Source organism: Rhyacophila brunnea, unplaced genomic scaffold, assembly GCF_057557595.1.
Source record: "Rhyacophila brunnea isolate RB1 unplaced genomic scaffold, BYU_Rbru_1.0 scaffold_22, whole genome shotgun sequence".
NCBI classification, from domain to species: domain Eukaryota; kingdom Metazoa; phylum Arthropoda; class Insecta; order Trichoptera; family Rhyacophilidae; genus Rhyacophila; species Rhyacophila brunnea.
Genome location: NW_028232882.1, coordinates 9677819 through 9703880, shown reverse-complemented (window position 1 = coordinate 9703880; position 26062 = coordinate 9677819). Strand labels below are relative to the sequence as shown.

General features: G+C 31.2%; 1 protein-coding gene across 1 annotated transcript in view; it reads right to left on the bottom strand.

Annotated features, from left to right (window-relative positions):
• Positions 1-7335: 7335 nt before the first annotated feature.
• Positions 7336-26062, bottom strand: part of LOC147070022 (extracellular serine/threonine protein CG31145) — a 197223-nt gene continuing 178496 nt past the window's right edge. The window contains exons 6-10 of the mRNA XM_085949963.1: positions 17251-17494; positions 13518-13598; positions 10345-10457; positions 9129-9269; positions 7336-8527 (exon numbers count right to left, since the gene is read on the bottom strand). Coding sequence (XP_085806089.1) covers positions 8335-8527; positions 9129-9269; positions 10345-10457; positions 13518-13598; positions 17251-17494 — 772 coding nt within the window. The 3' untranslated portion in view covers positions 7336-8334. The remainder of the gene's footprint in view (positions 8528-9128; positions 9270-10344; positions 10458-13517; positions 13599-17250; positions 17495-26062) is intronic.

Here is a 26062-nt window from a genome sequence, read left to right as displayed (position 1 = left end):
AATTACACGGAACGATTCAGCTATCAACTCAATTATTATGTTGTATGTCAAACGCAAGACAGGACACGCAGGTGCGGCCACACTTGGAAGCAGAACGCTAATTCGGATATTTTCGTACATTCTCGGGAATCTTCGACACAATCGTTCCCCACAAATAGCAATTGTTTCAATTCGATCACGACTACATGGAATGACTGAAAATTGACTTTTTACGATCGGGGGCGATCGTGGCAGATGCTCAGTAAGGCCATCCGCTCACGCAGAAACTAAAATCTGACGAACTGGTTTGTGATAGAATTCATGAACTGACCAACGACTGATGCTCCGCACACGGCGCTACTGAAACCTAATGATCTCATAACCTCAAACTGCCAAACCCATTGTTTTTTCTACTTTATTCTAAGCTTTTTCCGTAATATCTTTACGGGAATATTATGGCAACCTGTATATACAGGCAGGAGTATTTCTCAACACCTGCCAAGTATTTTAGATTAAAAATCGGTTCGCCCATCTTTAACTGTTGACCTCTTGACTTGTTATTGCTTATTTAGTTCAGTGCTACCAATTTTGTGAGAATTGACTTACATTTGTACCACTGTTTAATGGGTGACTGGCAACTGAGAGACTGGGAGACTAGCATGTCGCGTCTCCTCGGTTTCAGTTGCGGACGTTTTGAAACTGAGAGATTCCAGTCTTGCCGTCAGCAAGCCGCCATTGAAATACATTAGCTCGATACTGGAGTTTCAGTCTCGTATTTTTTGAGTAATCGACCAATGCAACAAAAGCTTTAGTTTCAAAAATGTTGTCTGCAAATTCGTTAGTTACATACTTATTTATTTTCGGCTAGCCGTTCGAAAACGGCGAGAGTCTAACGACATACAACACAAGGTACTGACCGCTGTATGTAATATTGCTTGTCGCTGTTAACGAAATCAACAAAAGTAACGGTATCTAGGTAATTATACAGGTAAAAAAGGTAGAAAATAATCAAGAAAAAAAATGTATTTTGAAAATAATTTATTCAACCAACATATTAATTTGTTTTACATCCATCCTTCATAGAAAATGCATTTTTTACAAATTCAATACAAATGTGAATTTATAATCAATAATATTATCTACTATTTAATTTAAAACAATTTTAAATCACTCTTCATTTGAAAACGCCACTCATTTTTCAATATGATAAAAATTAACTTCAAAAAATATATTATTTGTAAGAATTTAAATAGAAAATCTTTCAAAAACAATATAATATAATTACGATTAAACAAAACAAATTGGAAAGCATTTTGCAGCAAATTAATACTTCACAATGTTATTATTTGTACAACTTTTCTTATCACACAACTAAAAAAAAATTATTACCAGGACACGTTTTGTATAAATATTGAAAAGGGATTCAACACCCTTATATTTTTGACAGTTTGAATAGTTTCAATCCCTTATGCCGCGTCCCCACGTGTCAATTTTGTTTAATTAATTGTCTGTTGAATGATATAATAATTGAATGAAAAAATGGGAATGATGACATATTAATTAAGATTGAATCGATAGTTTTAATCACGTTGGCTTCCCATGATTTTTGGTTTCCGAAGTCTCTATCTCGAAGTAAAAGTTAGTGATAGTGCACTGAACAAAATAATGAATCTCAATTTTATGAAGTAATAAGTTATTGTATGCAATTCAACTTAAAAGTTGATCAACTGTAGTATTGAAATGCACTTACCACTTATAAATTTAGTGTCAACTGTCAATCAATAGACAGTTGAAACTAAAATTGATTATGTAGCAATACGATTTTATGTAATTATATTTTTTAATTTATATGCGCACTAAATAACCTACAATACCTTTTCATAAAGGTAGGCGGGTAATGCACCATAGGTACAGGGTGGCAAAAGGAAATAATGAACATATTACAACTTCTGTGTGTATGATAAATGTGTTTAAATAACATATTATCTTTTTTATTTGTATCTAATCAAGATGCTTTGTTAAGACATAGCTATGGTCATCATTATATATTTATATTTTGATAGTGTTACTAAATTCATATATGTAGTCATTTGAAAAATACCCCGTAGTCAAGTTACTCCCATAGAATTTATATAATATATTTTGTTTTATATGACAATCTGTGATGATTTCACATAGTTGTGTTGTGACACCACTAAAATGTTGCCTACAATATTCCACCTGATTTTATCCAAAATTCTATATTTTGAGTTAATAACGTTTAAACAGTACGCGCTAGTATAAAAATAAAATAATACGTGCTGCATGTCATTACTTTTAATGCCATGTTATGTTGTCTTGTAGATTAAAAATGATGATTATTTACTGTTAAAAAAAACTTGAAATTGATTTACCGAAAATAAGCGTAAACGAAATAACGCTCTTTTCCCACTGAAGGACTCAATTATGATATTGAAAAATATAATAATTACAATTTTTAGTTTGTGATAGGAAAAGTTGTAGAAAAATTATTAACACGTGAAACACATTTACTTTTTCATTAATAATAATAATAGTAATAAAATTATAATTATTAAAACTAAGAATATACATTTAACATGTTATTGATTAATGATACTTCACAATAGCGTTCAATTACATATATATGTAGATAACATAATGATTTATTTATACAACTAGTAGGTAACTCGGAATATATTTCCAAATCATTTTTTTTATTAAATAAATGGTAACAAATTCTTTGGAACATTTATTTTCAACACTCACCATCATTATTTAATATATTTTTTACACAAGTATAGTAATTTATTATTAAGTATAGTAAAATGAATCAATATACAAACAATTTTATACAAAAAAACGTGATATCCAAGTTTCATTTGATATTATTATAATATATTAATATATCATATAAATATTTGCTTAGAAATAAATAATGTAGGACATCAATAAAGCTTTATCGTCTTTATTTCTTGTTATAAGCGATACAAAATTATAATATTAATTTATGAAAAAATATTCATAATAAATCTCAAATAATAATATTTCGATAAGAATACATAACTTTATTTAATTATGGCTTTTCAAATTAAAAAAAAATGAGAAATAATATTTCCAAAAGATCTTTTTAGGATAATATTTATAGTTGCTTCACAATAATCTTAGTCCAGACTGATATAAATCTAATAGCCCGCAAACAAGATATAAATGCTGTATAAAAACTGTTTTTGTATTAATTTCTTCGATGATGAAAAACATTTACACGATTTTTTACAATTTCATCGGAAGTAGCGACGTGTGGTCTCGTGGAATGTTGTTTCGATTAACACACTCAAATTTGTTTACCGGAGAGTATATAGAAGATACGGATCCAAACAAATTTTATAAGCAATATTAACTGCTCATAGGTGACGATTTGCATTGTTTTGTTTTGTTTTTTAAGTTTACAAACAATTGTATATTTTTTTTGCGGGCAATATGACGTGTATTAGTCTGGACTGGTATATTGTAGACTTAATATTATATTGTAGTTATATAGAGACATACAATTCGCGGGTAGTTTTGTATAAATGCCAATATCAATATAATAAAAATATTTTTATATCATATAAACATATCGAAAGCCTAGATTTATACGGAAACAAATAAAAAAATCAAGGTTAATGATGACATTTAGCTTAAAAATATTGTACATCTACAATTCGGCTATGAAACTAGTTTAAGTGATAAAAACAAATAATATGTTAATAAAATTTAGGATTCATTTAATTACTTATTCAACCATAAAAAAATCACTGAGTATTGCTAAAATCTATTAAGGAAAAAAATACACCTTTTTACAAAAATCAAGGATTTTAAATTAATACGAATTTATGCACAAGGTGATTTTTAGTTGTTTTCCTATTTAACAAGAGTAACGATATGTAAATGATATTAAAATATATTTAAATCATGTAATATGTAAATATATTATTGATGACATGTGATTAGAAGAATATTAATTAATGAATTATTTAGAAACATAAAGATTAAAATCATTCTAAGTATGTATGAAATAAAAAAAAATTGCATGAACTTTTAAAAAATATTTTCCAAGACAACATTTATAATTACATGCCGTGGCAATGATTATTATTTTAAACAAAAAAATATAAAAATGGCTGGTTATTCACATCGTTTTGCAAGTTGTATATTTTAATGTTTAGTATAATACTAATACGATTCCTCAATATCTGATGAAATTGATAATATTCTAATACGTAGACGATTGCAATTAGTGATTATTATACGTATGTATCTAAAATAAAAATCATTTAAAAAGGATAATCAATAATAATTCTGTATGTCAAAAGTCAAAGGTCGGATGTCACACATTGAATTTCTTCACAGAGTGAAGTAAAATATTGCAATTATTGTTTTGGCACATACTCAATGGTTAAATTGAAATCTGAATTATTCCATTTTACAACGTTTTTATTAGGTCGTATTCTTATTTGTCCGGTGGTTGTTTATCCAGTACAAATCTTGCAATCGATTTTTAACTAACTTCCCGACTAGCTAGACATTTGAAACTTTTATAATATCTCAGAACACGATGCCAATGCATTCTTTTAATACTTTTAGCCATATTTAAGTAGAATTGAATTCATTTTCAGTTAATTTTGTTTTGTATGAAAAGTTATTTCAGAAAAAATCCGTAATCCAATCCACTATTATTGGTTGCTAGGGGTCTGGGGTCCTAGCAACTAAATTATTAATATATACGTGTGTTACTATGGAAATCAATATGAAATGTCAAAATGACATTTCAGTATTATTTCTATCAAGTACAAATTTTTTGATCGTTTAAGCTAGTCAAGTCAAGTTTATATGATTCAACAGGAAATTTAAAAACGTTGTATATAAAAAGTTCTTTTTATCTTGTAATTATTTATATTAATTAACCGATTATTTCTGTGTATTAATTCTATTACAATTTCATATTTTTTTAATTTTTACTTAGACTAAAAAACTTCTAAAAAAACTTAAGACATCCGATATAAATTAAAATTTATGGACCTTCTTTTTTTTAATTGGACATCATCCATTATTTTACTAATATGAAGAAAAAAAAAGTTAATAAAATTCGCTAAAAAAACTGACATCCGACCTTTTACCTCTTATGTACAAGATTATTGTAGGTTACGTTTCCGTGGTAACTAATATAAGTGCGTTTAATATCGTGATATTAAACGCACTTATTAGTTCAATTGGTCTGTTTTTAATTTTGAGATTAACATTTTTTTTACGTATTACCATAAAATAATGTGTCTAAATAAACCTTAATAATAATGATATTAACTTAATTCAATAAAATATAGTAAAGTTGCACTTGTAGATTTCCCAATGAGCCCTCTAAATTATAATTAATTAAAATTCTCGATTAAATTAAATTTAATATTTAATTAATGGTTGAAATAAAATACAAAGTGCCATAGTAAATGCGAATGATTTAATTAATTTCATGATTGAATTCGATTTCAGCGAAGAATTTAATTACACTGGTAACATCGTTTATTGTAGGCCAAATTTTGATTTAGTCCTAAAATGAAAAAATGTTGCGGTTTACATAATATGTACATTAATTATCCAAAAAGTCTTTTACAGAAATGATTTGTCAAATAACTAATAAATCCTAGTTAATAATATCGAAAATAACATTCTCACTGGATTAAAAAAAACATATTTATAACAATTTAATTACAATGATTTACTAATAGTAACTTTTTTTCATTAATAATAATATTTTAGTTATATAAGAGGAGTGTCAAAAACGTACACTTAGTAATGATTTTGAATTCGTGAGAGTGTATTGTTCCAATTGAAATTGTTTTGGTTTTCATGGCGCTGTCAAAACGTTTATGCAGAAATAAAAAAAATACATTCTATGGATTTTTAAATAGCATAGGTTCTGTAAATGTTCGTTCTATTTTTACGTTGGAAGTGTACAGAATGTTCACAATACAGTTATTCTGCGTTTGTATAGACGGAAATTTAAAATTAAATTGGCGGTAAAATACGTCACGGATGTAGGCATATTATATGTCTTAAGTCAATTGATTTATTTTGTGATTAGTTACTGAGTTTTAGCTGTTAAAAAATACAACGGATTTTGTAACACGTCATTACAATGATGGCACCCCATATTATGGGATCGACTAAAAGGCCTACTCGACGACAAAAGTAAGAATTTTAGTTTATAGATTCATGAAAACTTTCTAAGGTCTGGAATTCGTATTATACTTCCAAATAGTCTTTATACTGAAAAAATAACGCGTACAAATTTATTTTTCACTTTAAAACAATGTTAATTAGGTTTTAAGTTTAGTGAACTATGTACATGATTTGAGTTACCCCATCTCCACCCGCCACGTATATGCAGCCGCGGTTTGTGGATAGCCGACTTCCTTGACGCTATACACGTATCAAAATGAAAAGATTTTAGTGACACACTTACTTGTCCCAAAGCGATACTGCACGGGACTGATTTAGCGAGTTTTATTAAATAAAAATAATCTTGACTTGCTCTGCCGTCATTTATCTTTAATGACATGAAGTATGTACAGCATTTAATTTATCATGTGCGCTTTTTAGGGCTAAAGCACACTGCGAGTGGCTGTGCGATGCGCGAGAAGCGTTTAGGCCCCTGCGCGCATCGCACGGCTTTTTTCAGAGTGCTCCGCCACTAAGGCTAGGGCGCAGATACAACATGTGTGTGCAAACGTATTACTTATACAAAAATATACGAAATGCAGTCGCCAGTGTCTGGAAACCAATGATGGCCATAGTTAGTGAGCTTAGCTACACATGGCTTAGACTTAGAGTTAGATAATATAACACTACCTTTAGTAATAATTATTTATTTTGCGTATTAATGTTTTTATATATTCTGGCATTAAAATAAACAATGTATTAAACCAGCTGATAAAATTAAACCACAACTCTATAACACATCTTTTATAATTTAAAATATTTTTTTTATTATATTATTTTTATATGCCAGAAACAATATAAGGACTAGAAAAGCATTAATAGTATAAAGTAATTGATACTCCTCTTAAATTTCCTTTTGTTTCATTCAATATCTATTATCATATATCTGACGTGGCACATATATTCGACTCGACTAAAAATAGGTAACCTAACTATATTATATATATATATTATAATATATTATGTTAACCCCATCAGTACCATTTAGATTGATTTAAAATAACTTAAAGTATTAAAAACCTTCAGTCATGAATGTTAAAAAAATCCTCTATCATCTTTATAATAGTATTATTTTCAATATATTACCCAAAAACATTAAATTGTCCTCATCATTATATTATTAGTAAAAGATCATCGTAGTACTTAGTAATTTATTATTATGTGAAATGTAGAGATATAGATTTAACTAACAATATAAAAGGCTGTATTTTTCTTATTACATGCTACTCGTAATATATTAAACACCGCAATGTGCAGCTGTATCGACTGCAATTTACGGCCGTGTCAACTCCAATTTGTGGCCGTGCCGACTGCAATTTGCAGTCGTGTCAACCGCTAAATGCGGTCGAAATTATAGTTACTATTTAAGATGCTGAGGATTAAATGAATAAAATTGCACCAGTGACCAAGTTGATTAAATTGATTTCAATTCATAAAATTACTATTATAAGATAAAGTATGATTTTTTAAAAAAATATTTATTAATGTTTTAAAGTGGACACGTGAGGCAAAAACATTCAAATGAACTATGTCACTATGAACCATTGTATACGAATGGGATATAATCCAATGTTCCGGATGAAATATTTTAAAGATACTTACATGTTTGAACCCTGATTCACATGTCATATTAAGTATATGGTGATAATATGAAGATTTGACTCATTAAAAATTAAAAGTCACTTATACACGTTTTATCCTCAACACCCCAATTATGGCGAAGCTATTAAAATATCTGAGTTTGAAATATATACTCTCAACTTCTTATTTTTGTATGACATATATGTAATTTTGAGCAATAATAAATCGAATATTGTTAAAATATTTATATACTTAATATAGTGGTATTTTAAACGTCAGCTGCATACAATTATCAACATTTCTAGATAATAAGGACGATTTTAAGCCCCCAAAGGAGTCATCGTATTGAAATAAAATGATACCTACTTATCCAGTCTTTGAATTAAAAAAAATCAAATTAACTGATAATCTCTACATTCCACTTCAAATAATGGTAAAGTATTTTATGATGTACGCGGATGGCATACTCCTGGACGGGATTCTTTGGGCTGCTTCTCTAGTCTTTGCGAGCATCATCAGACATCAAGCCAGCTGTCCCATGAAGAGTTCTTCGCTCTCCTCCGCTCTCAGGAGACACTGCCTTATTCCTTCCAGAATGATCTTGACTCTGCGGTCGAGAGCTGTCAGGTGAGGTTCCCAAAGGACTGGGTCTATTGGATCCTTGTGCAAGGATTCTCGCAGGGCGTGGGATAGTTTCTTGTTTCCGTTGTGGAATCTGAAAGAAAAAAATGAAATAAAGACTTTGTCAACATTAATTTATAGTATAATATCGATGTAATCAACTGTTGCACAATATTCCGTTGTAATAACTATTACAATATAAATCCTTTCGGTGAATTTCTAAAAAAATTCTTTGTACACAATATGCTTTTAATTGTTAGTATACTATAGGCGATTGCCTATACTAAAACTCGACTAGCTGCCAATTAAAAATGTACTCCTAATTAAATAATTTTCTCACATATTACGGTTTTATTCGAGTTCCTCTTATGTACCGCAAAATACACAGTGTAAAAAAACCAACAAATGAATAAAATGATCATCACAATAAAAGTGCTGTTCTTAATTTAAAAATTATTGCACACTCATAAAAAAACCCTATAACATAATTATAATATTATATACTGCTGAGTATTATAACTTCTTTTAATATCTACCGATCCCTGCATTATGTTGCATGCATACCTGAAAGTACTAAAAATGCCGTAGCATCTTTTAATTGTTAGGACCATCGCCCATCGGGCAGTTAACTTTTTTTTGACAGACACAAAGAATAGAAAAGGGAATTTTATAATTTCTAATTGGTGGATACTTACTTCAACAGTGTTGTAAGTGTAGTCTGTCTGATGAGGCAGCATTGAAGCAGTGGGGCCAGAATCGATACCTCGTCATGGAACGCCTTCCCGAAGGCTCTTCCTTGGTCAAGATGTAGCGGGAACGTTTCATTTCCGAACATTCTGCGAGACAAAAATATAATTATAATATAAGTAATGAAAGAATAAAGAATCTTTGGTCGTCATCATATTACAAATTAAATCATTTCAGTTATGTAGGTTTAGAAATAATCTGCAAAAATGATACTAATTTGTAGCAGTAGCTTTATGGTTGTAACTAAAATAACACTGTCCCCACAAGGTCACTGGGAAAACCTGAGGCCAGAACAAGTGGGCGCTGCACTGTCGAATGAAATAACGTTCATTAATGATATAATAGTCCAGTCAATGAGTGCTCAAAAGAAGGGTGTAGAGTGCATGGAATATGCAAGAATTTTTGACCTCAGGACTTTGTTAGGAGTAGGTAGTTAGTAAGTATACATACTAAAAGTCCCCGCCCCTGGGAGGTGAGCTAAAGGCGGGAGGGGGGCCGAAAAGTCCCATTTTTTAGTTTTTCGCTTATATCTCGGAAACGGTGCATGTAGAAAAAAATGTGTTTAAAAATTAAAGCTAATTAAATTGTTTCTGTACATATTTGTCGAATTCCCAACGGTTTCCGAGATATACGTTATTGAAAATCGATAATTTTCAACGATAATAAATTGGCAGCCAACGAGCAAATGGACAGTGGGCATGAGAGGAGACAGTCGAAAATTATCGATGAATAGGTAGGTACCTATAATTTGCGAACGTCTATTCATTTTCAAATTTCATTGCGTAACGCCCTGTTATCCCGGTACCGAATCGTCCTAGACCCCCCCCCCCCACAAGCGATAAATAATGTGTGATCGAATTCCACTCGGTCCATATTTTTTATATGATTTTAGATTTGATTGATGCATGTCATAACATAATTATAATATAGTAGTCAACAAAAATTTGTCTGAAAGTTTTTTTTTCAAAATAGCAGCAAAAAGAGTAAATTACTAGCACGGTGCTACAACTCTACAAGACGAGTTTTTTATGTGTATCAAACAGTAAAAATATACAACGTCGGTGATATCAAAATATGTGTAATTTAAAAAAAATATAATATGGTGATTGGAAGTATGGAGAAGAATTGAGTTAGATATTATAAACAATCAATGTCAAAAGATACCTGAAAGTTTCATAATGATGACGATCCATGTTCCCGATGAGGAAATCAAAGACTGCCATATCCATGATGTCCAATAATCGTCTGCCTTCATCGTAAGGGGGGACTTCTTTTATCTGTAAATAAGCATGTAATAATTGATATTAGAACATATAGGTGTAATTAATATTTGAATAATAAGCTTTTTTTATAATTCTAAAATAATTACGGAGGTATTCAAGTTGCCAGCTGTTTCTCGATATAAATCCGTATCGGGTTTATACTCCGAAATAGTTCTCGAAATCAATACTCGAAAATTATTATTGAAATCGTCAACTCGTGTATAACTTTTCGTAAGAGACAATTGATTTATTTGAGTTAATGTTAGAATTATCGCCATTTTAACAATCATGCCCTAATTGAAGAGGTTATTGAAAGACAATGATATGCCACAGAAACATAGTTTGGGGATATGAGCAATTGAATGTTCTTGTTCGTTGTTCACATATTCTTGATCAACATCACTACTGTAACAGGAAAAATCAATATCCTCATTTAAAATATTAATATGGACGAAGCATCTGGAAAACAAAATGACACTCACTTTTTTGTCGGGTCTGCCGAATGGCATAATCTGTTCTAACGCCATTACAATAAAGGTGATATTGCTATAAATTCCCTATGCTTTTAGTCGGGTCTGCCAAATGGTTCGGATCGAACGGATTCTCTCAAGTGAACATTGATACTAGAAAAACTGTTCTAACGCCATTACAATAAAGGTGATATTGCTATAAATTCCCGATGCATGATATCGCATAATGGAAATTGCGTGACGTCTACCTATACATGTGCCAATGTCACTATGCGCGAATACTTGCTAGCTACTGTATTGAGTGCGTTGCCCATTAATAATGTCATTGGATATATCACACAAATAATTATTTTGTTTGGAGCAAGATGGCGTGGATGACTGACCAGTGTCTATTTTGACTAGTGTGGCATATCATGTTATAGCCATTTTTAGAGAAAAATTTGAATTTGCAAGAACTACACATAGATCATGTTGAGATATCTATGTATTTTTATTTAAAGTGTCTAGAAAAACGTGAGTGTATGCCCTGGGAATAGGTTTTATTCAAAATTAATAAATTCATAATTATGTGGCATATCATTGTCTTGCGATAACCCCTTCAATTGTTAAAATGACAGTATCTACTGAAGAGAGGTCGCTACTAAACACGACTTACTATGATAATTGTTTAAATAATACATTTATCTCTTACAAAGTGTCTATTGTGAAGTATTTGCAATCTGAAATTCTACTTTGACGTATATATCAACACCGAATATGTACTGATTTATTTTTCAATGACGATTATTTCGAAACTAAAAATGTATAATTATAATAACTTAGAACAAGAGATACATATTAAAAATTACAAGTGTACCTAAGTACATAATATAACAAATGAGCCTTTCATCAACCTACAATTTCTAATTTATCGATTTTTTTCTGATTCTCGAGACTCTAGGGAGAGAAATATATGTTTTTTTTCTTCAATTATTCTCTGTTTGAATTTTTATCCATTCTTTATCAGAAGCTTTTTCAGCTTTTCCGATTTTGTTTTCATACAAATTTAATGGCTTCCCCTCAAAGATCACTGCGTGAGAAATCCAGAGTAACGTTTTTTTGTATTTCGTATGTCCCTCGAGACATTTATAATTTCTTGAGAAATAAAAAATCAGTTTTTAACTATCTCGGCCCACGTGCTCGTCGTAGGTCAAAATTGAGTTTTTATTGTATTTTCAAACCATGATCCTGGACACTCCTTAAACGTTGTAGATAATCTATTTATATAATTTAGAAGCCTTATTATCCTTTATAGTTATTTTAAACATTTGATGACTGCATAAAGTATTTTTGTTACATAAAATAGTATTCTTTTAAACCTCTCGCTCTAATGTTTTAGAATATAGTCATATTTCGGTACATAACTGTGCAGTGGCGTTAAAATTTTTTACATTTATTAATTTTTAAACGCATTTATAAAACTATTAGTATAATTTATTACGAGATAATTTTTGTAAAATATTCACGATAAAAAATTATATTGATAATCTCTGTGATCCCAAATTTGACAAGAATTAGGCATTTTATTATTCAAAAAATCGGCAAGATTAACATATTTGAAGATGATTCTAAAGATATTTATTATAAGCTATGTCTTTGACCATTCAAGTGTGATAAACATCTTATGTATATATACCATGATCCTGGACACTCCTTAAACGTTGTAGATAATCTATTTTATAAACATTTTTATAACAAAAATACTTTATGCAGTCATCAAATGTTTAAAATAACTATAAAGGATAATAAGGCTTCTAAATTATATAAATAGATTATCTACAACGTTTAAGGAGTGTCCAGGATCATGGTATATATACATAAGATGTTTATCACACTTGAATGGTCAAAGACATAGCTTATAATAAATATCTTTAGAATCATCTTCAAATGTGTTAATCTTGCCGATTTTTTTAATAATAAAATGCCTAATTCTTGTCAAATTTGGGATCACAGAGATTATCAATATAATTTTTTATCGTGAATATTTTACAAAAATTATCTCGTAATAAATTATACTTATAGTTTTATAAATGCGTTTAAAAATTAATAAATGTAAAAAATCTTAACACCACTGCACAGTTATGTACCGAAATATGACCATATTCTAAAACATTAGAGCGAGAGGTTTAAAAGAATACTATTTTATGTAACAAAAATACTTTCTGCAGTCATAAAATGTTTAAAATAACTATAACGGATAATAAGGCTTCAAAATTATATAAATAAATTATCTACAACGTTTAAGGAGTGTCCAGGATCATGGTTTGAAAATACAATAAAAACTCAATTTTGACCTTCGACGAGCATGTACCCCCTTAACTGATCAACCTCATTTTTTATCAACGAATTTTCCACCGTTTTTGCTCAACAATGTCTTGAAAATAGTTGCTATTATAGCTTTAAAACTATTTTTATAGTCATTTTTTTAAATGTATCTTTGAAATACCACGCATTTTTTATACAAATATACAATTTTAGCTTCTTACTTACATAATAGGATAGGAAAATAAGGTAATATTTTATATTATAAGTATTATTGTGTAATTATAATTAATTTATAACTTACCAAATTACAATAATCATCTTGCGTCTCCCATTGGGCTTTCTTTCTTTTGTGATAAGATCTCCTCCATGGATGCCTCCATATCTGTAATAAAGACATTCGTTATTGCATGTATAATTATCAAATAATTATCCTGATGATTGGATCGGTATTCAGTGGTATCGACTTTTCTGTTTTTACAGACAAACTCTACCAAATAGTATTTCATACTTGCTTATGTGACCAATTATTGCAGGATGCCAATCAAATCATCTGGGAGTTACCTCATAAGTCATACTTTAATTGTTTAATTGTTTGGTATTGTTTAGCCAATAAGAGAAATGAATTGTTAGGTACTTAATCGACAATAATTAATAATTGATTCATGACAAAAGTATATAAATTACACGTATCGTTCATGTACAACTGACTAGAAATACGCGAATGAACATCAATGACATCGAGATAGGGAAAGAACGCATACAGTGAAGACGAGAATATATTTCATTCAATGTGACAGTCAATTGTAGGCTTAGGGACGTGGAGGCCCAATATACTGAACGATTTTGAGGCCACTCACGACAAAAATTTAAATAAAAACCTTAAATTCCAAATACAAATTTATATACATAGTAAAGTATCAAAGTGACTTTTTCCTAGAATCATATTATACATTAACTAAGAATTATTGAATATGATAGTGATGACTGATAATAATATGCATGGTTTATGTTTTTGTGTACAACTTAAACGATTATGCTTTGATGTTAGTTGAAGGTTGCTGATATTGTATGTTAAATTTGAAATGTGAAATGAAAAATGGTTTAGATAATTTGGACTATGTCTAGACTCCCTTATAAATCTTCCGACGAATCTATCGCGATGGCGACTGTGTTTATGGTTAGTGGTGAGACGATGAATTGTCAGGGGAAGGGTCAGAGAAATACACTTCGTGAACCAGAAGACTAGTCATCTGGTTTTTGTCTTGCCATCTTGCCTTTTCCAACTTCATATCTATGTGAAGTTGCTTTTTCAGCATTTTTAAATATTATGTCAAAAAAAAGGAACAGGCTTTAGGATGTGGAACCGCATCTCAGGTTAAAATTAACGACCAGGGAACAAAATTATGATGATCTGTCTCAACATAAACAATTTCATCCTTCTTATTGATTATAATGAATGTTATTTATAATACTCGTACTATAACTTTTATTTATATTTCATTATGAAAGGATTTAATTTTTCATTTATTATTATTTTGTTATGTACCTACTAAAAAAGAAAAAAATAAATATATTTTGATTGTTATTAAAGTATATGTATTTTTTTGACGAGAGGTACTAAGTGTTACGAAAATTATAGAAGACGTACACGGGTGTCGAAAGTTTGGAAAACACTGGCCCTAGACAATAATTAATGGTGAGTAAACTACATTGATAGAACCGACAGTTATCCAGTGTATTTTTCTCGTTTTTTGAGGGGCATTGATAATACATAATTATTCAATTAGCGATATTAAGGTTGCTCATTTTTATATTAAAATATATGCTCAGTATTAATACAATATCAGATTGGTCCCATATCAACAGCACGAATAACGTAGATAAAAGTATGAACACTGTACATAGGTAATGTGTTGATTTATCACAGAAAGGTAGAAATTTAAGTAGTATATTGTGTACTCTAATTTTCATTGTATAAAATATTTATACAGTACTTTTTTTCGTTTGCTAAATGAATGGATGAAAATTTTTCATCATGGCAGTGGCGAGGGGTGACTTTTGAATATTGTCCATTAGGTTTGTTTTATTTAGATGTTTACGAAGTTGAATCCCAGATATCCTTACACATTTTAGGAGGTCTGCCAAGAATATGACGCAATGGCCACCGGATAGTGGCAAAGGGTGACGTTTCGAAAGATGTGGGCCATGGAGATCAGAGAAAAAAAGCACACTTATCAAATATACTTAACGGCCCAGCCCACGTGCTCGTCGTAGGTCAAAATTGAGTTTTTATTGTATTTTCAAACCATGATCCTGGACACTCCTTAAACGTTGTAGATAATCTATTTATATAATTTGGAAGCCTTATTATCCTTTATAGTTATTTTAAACATTTGATTACTGCATAAAGTATTTTTGTTACATAAAATAGTATTCTTTAAAACCTCTCGCTATAATGTTTTAGAATATAGTCATATTTCGGTACATAACTGTGCAGTGGTGTTAAGATTTTTTACATTTATTAATTTTTAAACGAATTTATGAAACCATTAGTATAATTTATTATGAGATAATTTTTGTAAAATATTCACGATAAAAAAATATATTGATAATCTCTGTGATCCCAAATTTGACAAGAATTAGGCATTTTATTATTCAAAAAATCGGCAAGATTAACACATTTGAAGATGATTCTAAAGATATTTATTATAAGCTATGTTTTTGACCATTCAAGTGTGATAAACATCTTATGAATAATGATTGCTTTATAATAGTTATTGACCTAAGAATAAGGTAGTGTTTTTTTGAAATACGCCATTTCTTTTGTCATTCCCCAGTAGTTAAGCTACAACATACGGCCGTAGTCATAAATTGACAAACTATAATTGAAGTAGGGAGTAAAATGATATTGACGCGCGTGTTTGAACATGTACCTTTTATAAAAAAATAAAAAAAAATCAGTTAGGTACATGTTCAAACACGCGCGTTAACATAATTTTACTCCCTACTTTAATTATAGTTAGTCAATTTATGGCTACGGCCGTATGTTGTAGCTTAACCACTAAGGAATGATAAAAGAAATGGCGTATTTCAAAAAAACACTACCTTATTCTTAGGTCAATAATTATTATAAAGCAATCATTATTCATAAGATGTTTATCACACTTGAATGGTCAAAGACATAGCTTATAATAAATATCTTTAGAATTATCTTCAAATGTGTTAATCTTGCCGATTTTTTTAATAATAAAATGCCTAATTCTTGTCAAATTTGGGATCACAGAGATTATCAATATATTTTTTTATCGTGAATATTTTACAAAAATTATCTCGTAATAAATTATACTAATGGTTTCATAAATTCGTTTAAAAATTAATAAATGTAAAAAATCTTAACACCACTGCACAGTTATGTACCGAATTATGACTATATTCTAAAACATTAGAGCGAGAGGTTTAAAAGAATACTATTTTATGTAACAAAAATACTTTATGCAGTCATCAAATGTTTAAAATAACTATAAAAGATAATAAGGCTTCAAAATTATATAAATAGATTATCTACAACGTTTAAGGAGTGTCCAGGATCATGGTTTGAAAATACAATAAAAACTCAATTTTGACCTTCGACGAGCATGTCCCCCCTTAAGATATAACGATATTACTACTGATAATTAAGTAAGTACGTACACACTAATGACAACAACATACTAAATCGATGAATTTTCAATAGCTTACTGATGATATAAAATTGAGCGATGAGTTTAAATTATATATTTTCCTAAATATTTATACACATCAAAAATCAGTAGATACATTTATTTTTTTTATTTTTAAAAACAATCTATATTTATATGTGATCGAATACCATAGATTTTTTTTAATTATCTTATTATTTATTATTCTGGACAAAACTGCAGTCATAGACAATAATATTATGCATAACGGTGTTCGGCTTCGCGTTTAGAGCATGGATGTTCATACATATATCAATAATATTACGGTGGCATGGGGTTCTTGTATTGAATACTGACCCGCCTATCAGCAATATCACTGCTTGGAAGATAAGCCGCAAAACTTCCTTCGAGCTTATCAGGACTTCCACAAATTGCATGTCCAGTGTCGCAGTAGTACGAGCACTTTCCATGAAAGCAGAGGTTGTTGGCTGGGGAGACGAAGAAAGTCCTCAGGATGTCTCCATCAGCGACGTTGTAGATCTCTGTCGTAACGTTAAGCATCCTTCCAACGACCGGCATGGCTCTCCGGAAGCCCAAAACCCTAAAACAATGATAAATAAACATTTGAATTTCATCGTTTAGAATAATTGATAAATTGGTTTTGTGATAATATCGAAGCTGGATTAGATATAAATACAAACAAATTATTTTTTTTATGAATAAAGTAAGACTATAAATTATTCAAAAACCTCTCCAAAACATCCAAAAGAACTTAGTAAACCGTAGTTTTGAAAAAATATAAATGAATTCTAATAGATTTATACTTTCCCATTTGAGTCGTTTTTTGCGACTCAGGTTTTGCCTATCGGCATCTTCAGGTAGAGTGTACACAGTGCTCGAAGATGCCGAAAGAGGTTCGCAAAAAACGACTCAAATGTAATAGTACATGACTTAAATCCATTAGAATTTAAATTTCATCAAGTACCTTCGGTCGATAGTAGTAATAATAAATATAGATGAAACAACATGAATTATAGCATGAAATTGTTCAAAAAACTCACATTTTATAATATTTTTTAAAACTGTATACTTATTTATCTTTGATTTTCTTTCAATATATTTCTTTATCTTTTCATTATTTTTAGATGCATAAATTACTGATCATTTAAAACATGTCGTATTCAGCTACTATATGTTTATTGTAGCATTACATTATCCCTTCCCATTGGAGACAGAATTAATTTTTGAGTATCAGTTAAAAAGGCGCACTGATTACTAAAATTGATATAACTCTAATATTATTATTCATTTAATTCAAATAAATCCTTTAAATATTTGTATGTATTGAATTCTTTTATTAGTATATTTACTAATTATATTTTAAGTTAATTTTGTGTATCAGTGGAATCAAGAAAACATGTCAAATATAGGTTTTTGTGTTTTTTTAGCCTTTTTTTTTATACACAATGACAAAGGTATAAAGTATATGATAGAATTAGTTAATAAAATAAAGATATACTAAAACTAGAGCTAAATATAATATTCTTCAAGATATTTAGAAGATGGAGGGCCGTTATATATTTTTTACTTACTCAAACACCTCATACCTGCCAAACTTGTCATTATTTTGACAAATTTAAATAAAAATAGATTTTATAACTCAAATAATTCTTAAAAAATATGTTTGACACCATAAAATGATGGCTACATTTATGATTAAGTAACTTCAACTTAAAAAAAATAAAATATTTGATTTTCATCATATCCTGCAATCTGTAACAGTGAAGCCAAATTGGCGCCGATTGTCTCCAGTGGGTTAAAACAAAGTATAGTCATAATTTTAACCGGTGGGTATATAACACATAATATCAATAAATTTCTATAAACAGATTCATTGGGAAAACAACACATAAAGGGAAAAAAACACATTCGTTAAGGGTTGTTTTTTTTCGCCGGTTTTCCACTTACGCCGTGTGTCTCGGTTAGAACCTGACGTCGGCTCATACAAGTACTAGTGGGAAATTCTGAAAAGCGACGTCACTTCTCGAGCGGCGGAGCCGGATTGGTGCGACGCATCATTGGCTACACTCAAACTATATAATAACGTCTACATGGATATGTTAAAAAGCCTTTAATTATTTGGTAAGATACATCACTAGGTATACAATAATTATTCCAATATACTAAATGAAGTTGAAAAATACTTGGTATAAATCTAAACGAATGTACAACAGATTACTATAGATCGCAAAGAAAGCAGTGCCATTCATTTTAAATTTTCTTGAATATAAAGTTAATACAATACTCGTATATAATGAGAACCTTGCAAAGCATATAATATTAAATTTAATGTGATATAGTTGTTTTTAATTATTTCAATCGATAGGGAGTAATATGGATATTATATGAATGATATTATTATTCTAAGATATTATATGAATCTCAAAGACAAAAGTGATGAGCAACTGTTTTTCAGACCCTGCGATTATCTGTATTAATGGCACCCAACTCGAGCAAGTCAGCAGCTACGTCTATCTCGGACTGCAGGTGCCCATAGACGGAAGCATGCACGATGAAATTGCTCGAAGAACAAAGCTGGAATGGACTGATTTCGGACGTCCGAATAGTATCTTCAAGAGTGTACCAGTATGTCTTAAGGGTAGGGTGTTCAACCAATGTGTGCTACCCGTGCTCACGTATGGCTGCGAGACGTGGACCCTCAACACGAGAGATGTCCAAAGGTTAAGAGTCGCACAGCGAGGCATGGAGATGTGTATGTTGGGCATCACGCGAAAGGACCGTAAGAGAAACGAATGGGTTAGGAAGCAGATAATAGTACGCAATGTAATAGACGTTGCCAAACAGCTGAAATGGAGACGGGCGGGGCAGATTGCTCACCGAAAGGACGGCCGCTGGACAAATGCCGTCATCCAGTGGTACCCAAGGGGCACAAAGCGGCCACAGGGTCGCCCTAAAAGTTGCTGGATTGACGAACTGGTAAAGTTCAGCGGAAATAATGACAGCGAATGACACAGGACCGAGAGAGTTGGAAGAAGCTTGGGGAGGCCTTCATCCAGCAGTGGATTGACCTCGGCTGATGATGATATGAATAGAGTAGGTAATTCAGTTCAGACTACAAACTTCTGGGAGAAATATTTACCTTCTATGCCCTTCTGTTCTGTCTACAGTGTCGAATCAAAATCGATTAGAGATTAAATATTTTACTGTAATATAACATTGTATTGCAGCAAGTAGCTGCTTTTTTCGCACATATTTAATAGATTTGTCTGTTTTTTTACGTATTCATGTATAATTTGGATAAATGCTTCGCCCAACAGAGTTACTAGCGGAAAAAATACGAAACTTGAAGTTTGAAACCATCAATAAATGCTCAATAAAAAGAAAGAAAAATTAACCTCAAATCACAGAACAGATGAATAAATAGAATTTCGATAGGCTATATTCAATACACTACATTTTGATCCAGAGGTTTAATGTGTGAGTGTCCTACGAAAATGAAACACGCATTATGCACGTGCAATAGTGTGTGTAATACACCAATATTAAATGAGCGTCAATGCATAAACCGAGAGCAGTTTTCAGTATTCGACGTATGAAGAATTCTTGACATTTTTTAAAGTTTATTCCGGATTCTTCCTTACTCGAGATCGGTTGCCTGCTACTCATTATTCGTTAGGTATATCAGTTCCCATTATTTCTGAGTTCCCTGCCTTAAAAATAGTATATAATTTAGAAAAATATATAAAATATTCATTCGTCAATAGATCTTATGTAAATATTACATATTTCATAATATAATTCATAATTTTAATGTAATATTGTTTACTTATTTTTTTAAAACATCCATTTTTATAAAAATAAATGGATGCTTGAAATCTTTTTAATTTAACAAAAACAATGCTTAACAACTTTGAAATATAATATCAACTGAAAAATAATCATTTAGAATTTAATCCGTTTAGAAAGCTTTTCTTAGAATAAACCCATTGCGAGAAATAATTATTATTAAGTAAGTTAAAAAAGGAAAGTTAAATGAATTAAACTCCGCTAAGGACGCAGTTGTAGCAAAAAGATTTATCCCTTATAATTCTTCTAAACCGATAATGTAGTCGGGAACATGCTCTCTTTTCTTTTTTCGTTCTTTTATGGCTGTTAAAAATCTAGCGCAGGAGCTGGCAACCTTCACTTCTAAAGCAAAACTATCTGTAAATATATCCAATATAAAGGTTTAACTAATAACTTTTAAAGCCTGATATCATAAATACATCTCATTAGTTAACTCCATTATTTCCCAATACGTTACCATTGTTCCCAGAATGGACGATTTTACACCTCTTTAGTGTAGTATTTTCATTGTTTATAAATTACTAATGATAATTTTTGACGATTTATATACTAACGCTTATCGAGTGTATTATTATTGATAAGGTACGGGGTTTTTTACAAACACTTAATCTATTCATAATTTGTTTGTGATAAAGATTTTACCTACTTTGTTGTATTGATTTGTTATATTTTTTTCCCCCGACCATGTTCGATCCTAATAGGATCATATGGGCCCCCACAGAGTGGAGGTTTGTATTTAGAGATTTTATTTTTACGAAAAATGGATGTCAGCCACTTTGCTCAACCTATTAGGTCCATACTCTGACACATACACAAATTTAAAAACAATGTGTACTTGCCAGACCCGAGATTCGAACCTGGGACCTTTGACACTATAGACCGGCGCTTAAGCCACGCGGCCGTCGTGGGTGTTACATCTCATTAGCTATCTCCATTAATTCCCAATACGTTACCATTGTTCTCAGAATGGACGATTTTACACCTCTTAAGTGTAGTATTTTCATTGTTTATAATTACTAATGATCTATTATAAGGTAGGGGTTTTTTTACAAGCACTTCAACTATTCATAATTTGTTTGTTATATATTTTTATTGTGATTCTTGACTTAATAGGTGGGTGATAAAGATTTTACCTACTTTGTTATATTGATTTGATATATAAGGTAGAGTTAATATTTATTCGTTGTCAGTGTGTACCTATTTGCCTTTTGGTGAGTATACACAGCGCCTGAAGATGCCGAAAGGCAAAACACGGGTCGCAATAAACGACTCAAATGCAATAGTACAACTCTGAAATCCATTAGAATTTAATCTAACCAAATTTAACATTGAGATAGCAAGGTTCGCATTTGAAAAAATTAAACGTCATTCATCAGACATTAAAACTTTCAAAAATACTACTCATTTGACTCATGAAGTGAGCCCTTCCTTGGATTTATATAATACAGTGTAACCTTAAGTGTGAGGCCTCAGTGCCAGCGTTCGGCGCAGCGTTGAGCGTTGTGCGCAACTCAAACGTATAACCGTATAAGTGTATAACCAAAAAAAGACATTGTCTACGAACATTTTCACACACGGTTATACGTTTGAGTTGCGCAAAACGCTCAACGTTGCCACTCAGGACGTGCACTTAGCTTTGACTGATACTTTTACAATTGGTAAGAAAGGAATAAGTAAATCAGAATTACAATTAAATACAATATTTAAAAAAAATAATCAGAAGTGAGAGCTTCGAGGTAAGACCTGTTTTTTCAAGCCTACGATAATACCGGTGTGACTTGACATGAATACATTGAACTTTACAACAGAAAATTTTTTTTACATACCTATCGTACACATTACAAATTATTAATTTAAGACGTTCACAACATGACATTTAATATATATATATATATATATAAATTAAATAGAAGGAAGTACACCGAATGAGCTAAGCAGGCCCTATTTCAAGAATTTATAAACTTCACAAACATGCTGTTATTGTCAAGCGAATAAGTAGATATCTCTTGGTCAAAAGATATAGAAGATAATTTTGAGTATTTTTTCAAAACGGGTCGATCTGCACCTATGACAATTATGCGAAACTTTTCCAAGCCGCAAAAATATGTCTTAAATAATAATTACAAGATAAAAAGAACTTTTTATATACCACGTTTATAAATTTTCTGTTGAATCATATAAACTTGATAATTCTATGTATTAATAATTTAGGACAAATAATAAGGCAATTGTCAACAAATCATTATTTTGCTATTTTGCAACAAACAAACAAATATAAAATACTGAAATGTCATTTTGATTTCCATATATATTAATAATTTAGTTGCTAGGACTACCTCCTAGCAACCAATAATGGTGGATTGGATTACGGATTTCTTCCGAAATAACTTTTCATACAAAACAGAATTAACTGAAAATGAATTTAATTCTACTTAAAGATGGCTAAAAGTATTAAAAGAATGCATTGGCATCGTGTTCTGATATATTTTAAAAGTTTCGAATGTCTAGCTAGTCGGAAAGTTAGTTAAAAATCGATTCCAAGATTTGTACTGGATAAACAACCACCGGAAAAAACAAGAATACGAGCTAAGAAAAACGTGGTAAAATCAAATGAGTTACCTAAATTAATTCCCAACCGTAATAATACCATCAGTTCACATCTTTTACTGTTGGATAATTATATTGGTCACAATACATACTAGCTTCTGTCACAAAATGAAGAAATTATGGTACTACTACAAGGACGATGTTAGTTTTAGTCAGTTTAAACAGTGATAGTTTGCAACGTATTGTCGAGATGCCTACATGACGACGTACTTTCCCCCTTTATCCTAATGACATTGTCTCTCGAGAAACGTATAGCTCATTGATGTAGTTTTCTTTTTTTAAATATGTACTTAAATCCTCTGAAGATGTGCTTACTTTCCTGGCAGAGTGATACCATTACTCGGTCTTTTCGTGTTCTTTCTTACCCAGGGCATAATTCGAAGAAGACGAGGATCACTTCTGTCATCTGATTACTATGACTATTTGACGAACAAAATAAAATAATTTAAAAATAAATCCAAACGCTATTAAACTACAGTCGAACTTGGTAATTACGAGGAAGATTGGACGGATTGAATTTGCTCGTTATAACCATTACTCGTCATATCGTTATATAACATTTTCCGCGCCACGTTCTATTTAAGCATATGACATATAAAATCTGAAAACCATCGTAAAAATCCCCGAAACAAGCATGACATTCATAAACTACAAAAGAAGTTGTAAATTGTAATGAAGTGGTGAGCCGCCGGTGCTGATAGGCACCCTCTGACTTCACAAAGCTTTTTTTCATGCAATTTCAGCCTGGATACTTTTTCAATATTGTCGGAGAAAACACCAATTAGGTACATATACACTTAACTATTGTCATAAACGTAATCCGATCCCGGCGGCATCGGCCTAGTTAACTGCCCGGTCGTTTTATTGCTTAGGGTCGTAAATGTTGTTTTTAAACGATCGACACATGAATAATTTTGCTCGGTATACCCGAGAAGTAGCTCGTTATAAAAGTGAATAAATATATCGAGAAAATCATAAACAAAAATGTCAACGAATGTTTCCTCATTACATCCGAGATCTCGCTATTTCCGTGACCGTAATAACCAAGTTCGACTGTATTCCAAATAAATCTAATAGACGAAAGGTTCGCGTTCCCTGGCTTATTGTGTGTTCCCGGCTACGGTACTTAGTTAAGAGAAAATATGTAGTGAGAGGATAATCCCGGAAATCCCGGGATTACTCTAAGACGGATAAGAGGTGAAGAAAACTGAGTGACGAAAATGTAAAAGAGAAAGTTTATATGTACATACTTTTTGGGAAAACAAAGGTACTATCGATTTTCCTTCTAAACGTTATTCGGTACACATATAATGGAAAAACCAATAAACTAAATATATAAAAGACCGAGACTTAACGGATTATAAATGACAGACAAGTAAGAAAAATAGTTAGAAGGTCAGTTTTAACTTCACCATGACACACAAATGTCAGCAAAATCAGTGACATACGAATCGATCGCGAAAATATTATTTAATTATTTTTTCATACATTTTTCACAGGTCGTCAGGGTATCAGTTAGTGATTACTCAGTGAGAAACGCTGACGTTGAAAATAAGATTGTTTAAAACACAATCACTGCTGACCTTTTTAATTACCACATTTAAATAAATGAGTTAATACATACAAATTTCACACGAATCTAATTACCAATTGCAAACTTTACCTCAGTAATATTTATCAATACATTCACTGCTGACCAGTTAATTATTTTTTAATTACCACATTTAAATATCATGTTAATTATATCTAATGACCAACTGATGCAAACGCGCCAGTCGTGTTGTCAGCACTATATGAGTTAATATTTCATCATCAGCCTGAATCTATGCACTGCTGGATGAAGGCCTCTTCAAGTTGCTTCCACTTCTCTCGGTCCTGTGCATTGCGTTTCCACGTACTTCCGCAGAACTTTATCATTTCATCGATCCAGCGGCCTCTAGGTCTACCTTGTGGACGTTTTGTACTTCTTGGATACCACTGGATGACTGGATTTGTCCAACGATTGTCTCTTCTTCGAGCTATGTGTCCAGCCCATCTCCATTTAAGGCTTTTAATAAACTCTATTACATCGCAAACCCTTGTCTGCTTCCTTATCCACTCATTCCTCTTTTTGTCCTTTCGCGTTATGCCCAGCATGCACCTCTCCATACCACGTTGTGCTACTCTAAGTTTCTGGATCTCTCTTTTACTTAGGGTCCATGTTTCACACGCATATGTCATCACGGGAAGCACACACTGGTTGAACACTTTGCGCTTTAGGCACAGTGGAAGGTCACTTTTGAAGACATTATTCAGGCGGCCAAAAGCACTCCAGCCTAGCTTTACTTTGCGAACAATTTCATCAAATATACATCCATCTATAGATACTTGTTGTCCCAGATAGATGTAGCTTTTCACCTGTTCGAGCTGAGTGCCATTGATGAGGATCTCTTTTTGTCCTGCAAAGCAGTTGAACATGACTTTCGTCTTTGTTACATTTATTTTCAAACCTACTTTGTTGCTTACTTCAGCGAGTTCCTGCATTCTGCTTTGGAGGTCTTCTGAGTCTTGCGAGAAAATTACTATGTCATCGGCAAAGCGCAGATGACTCAGGTATTCTCCATTTATGGGGATCCCTTTGTCATTCCAGTCAAGTTGCCTGAATAAGTCTTCAAGGGTAGCTGTAAATAGTTTAGGTGATATTGTATCACCTTGT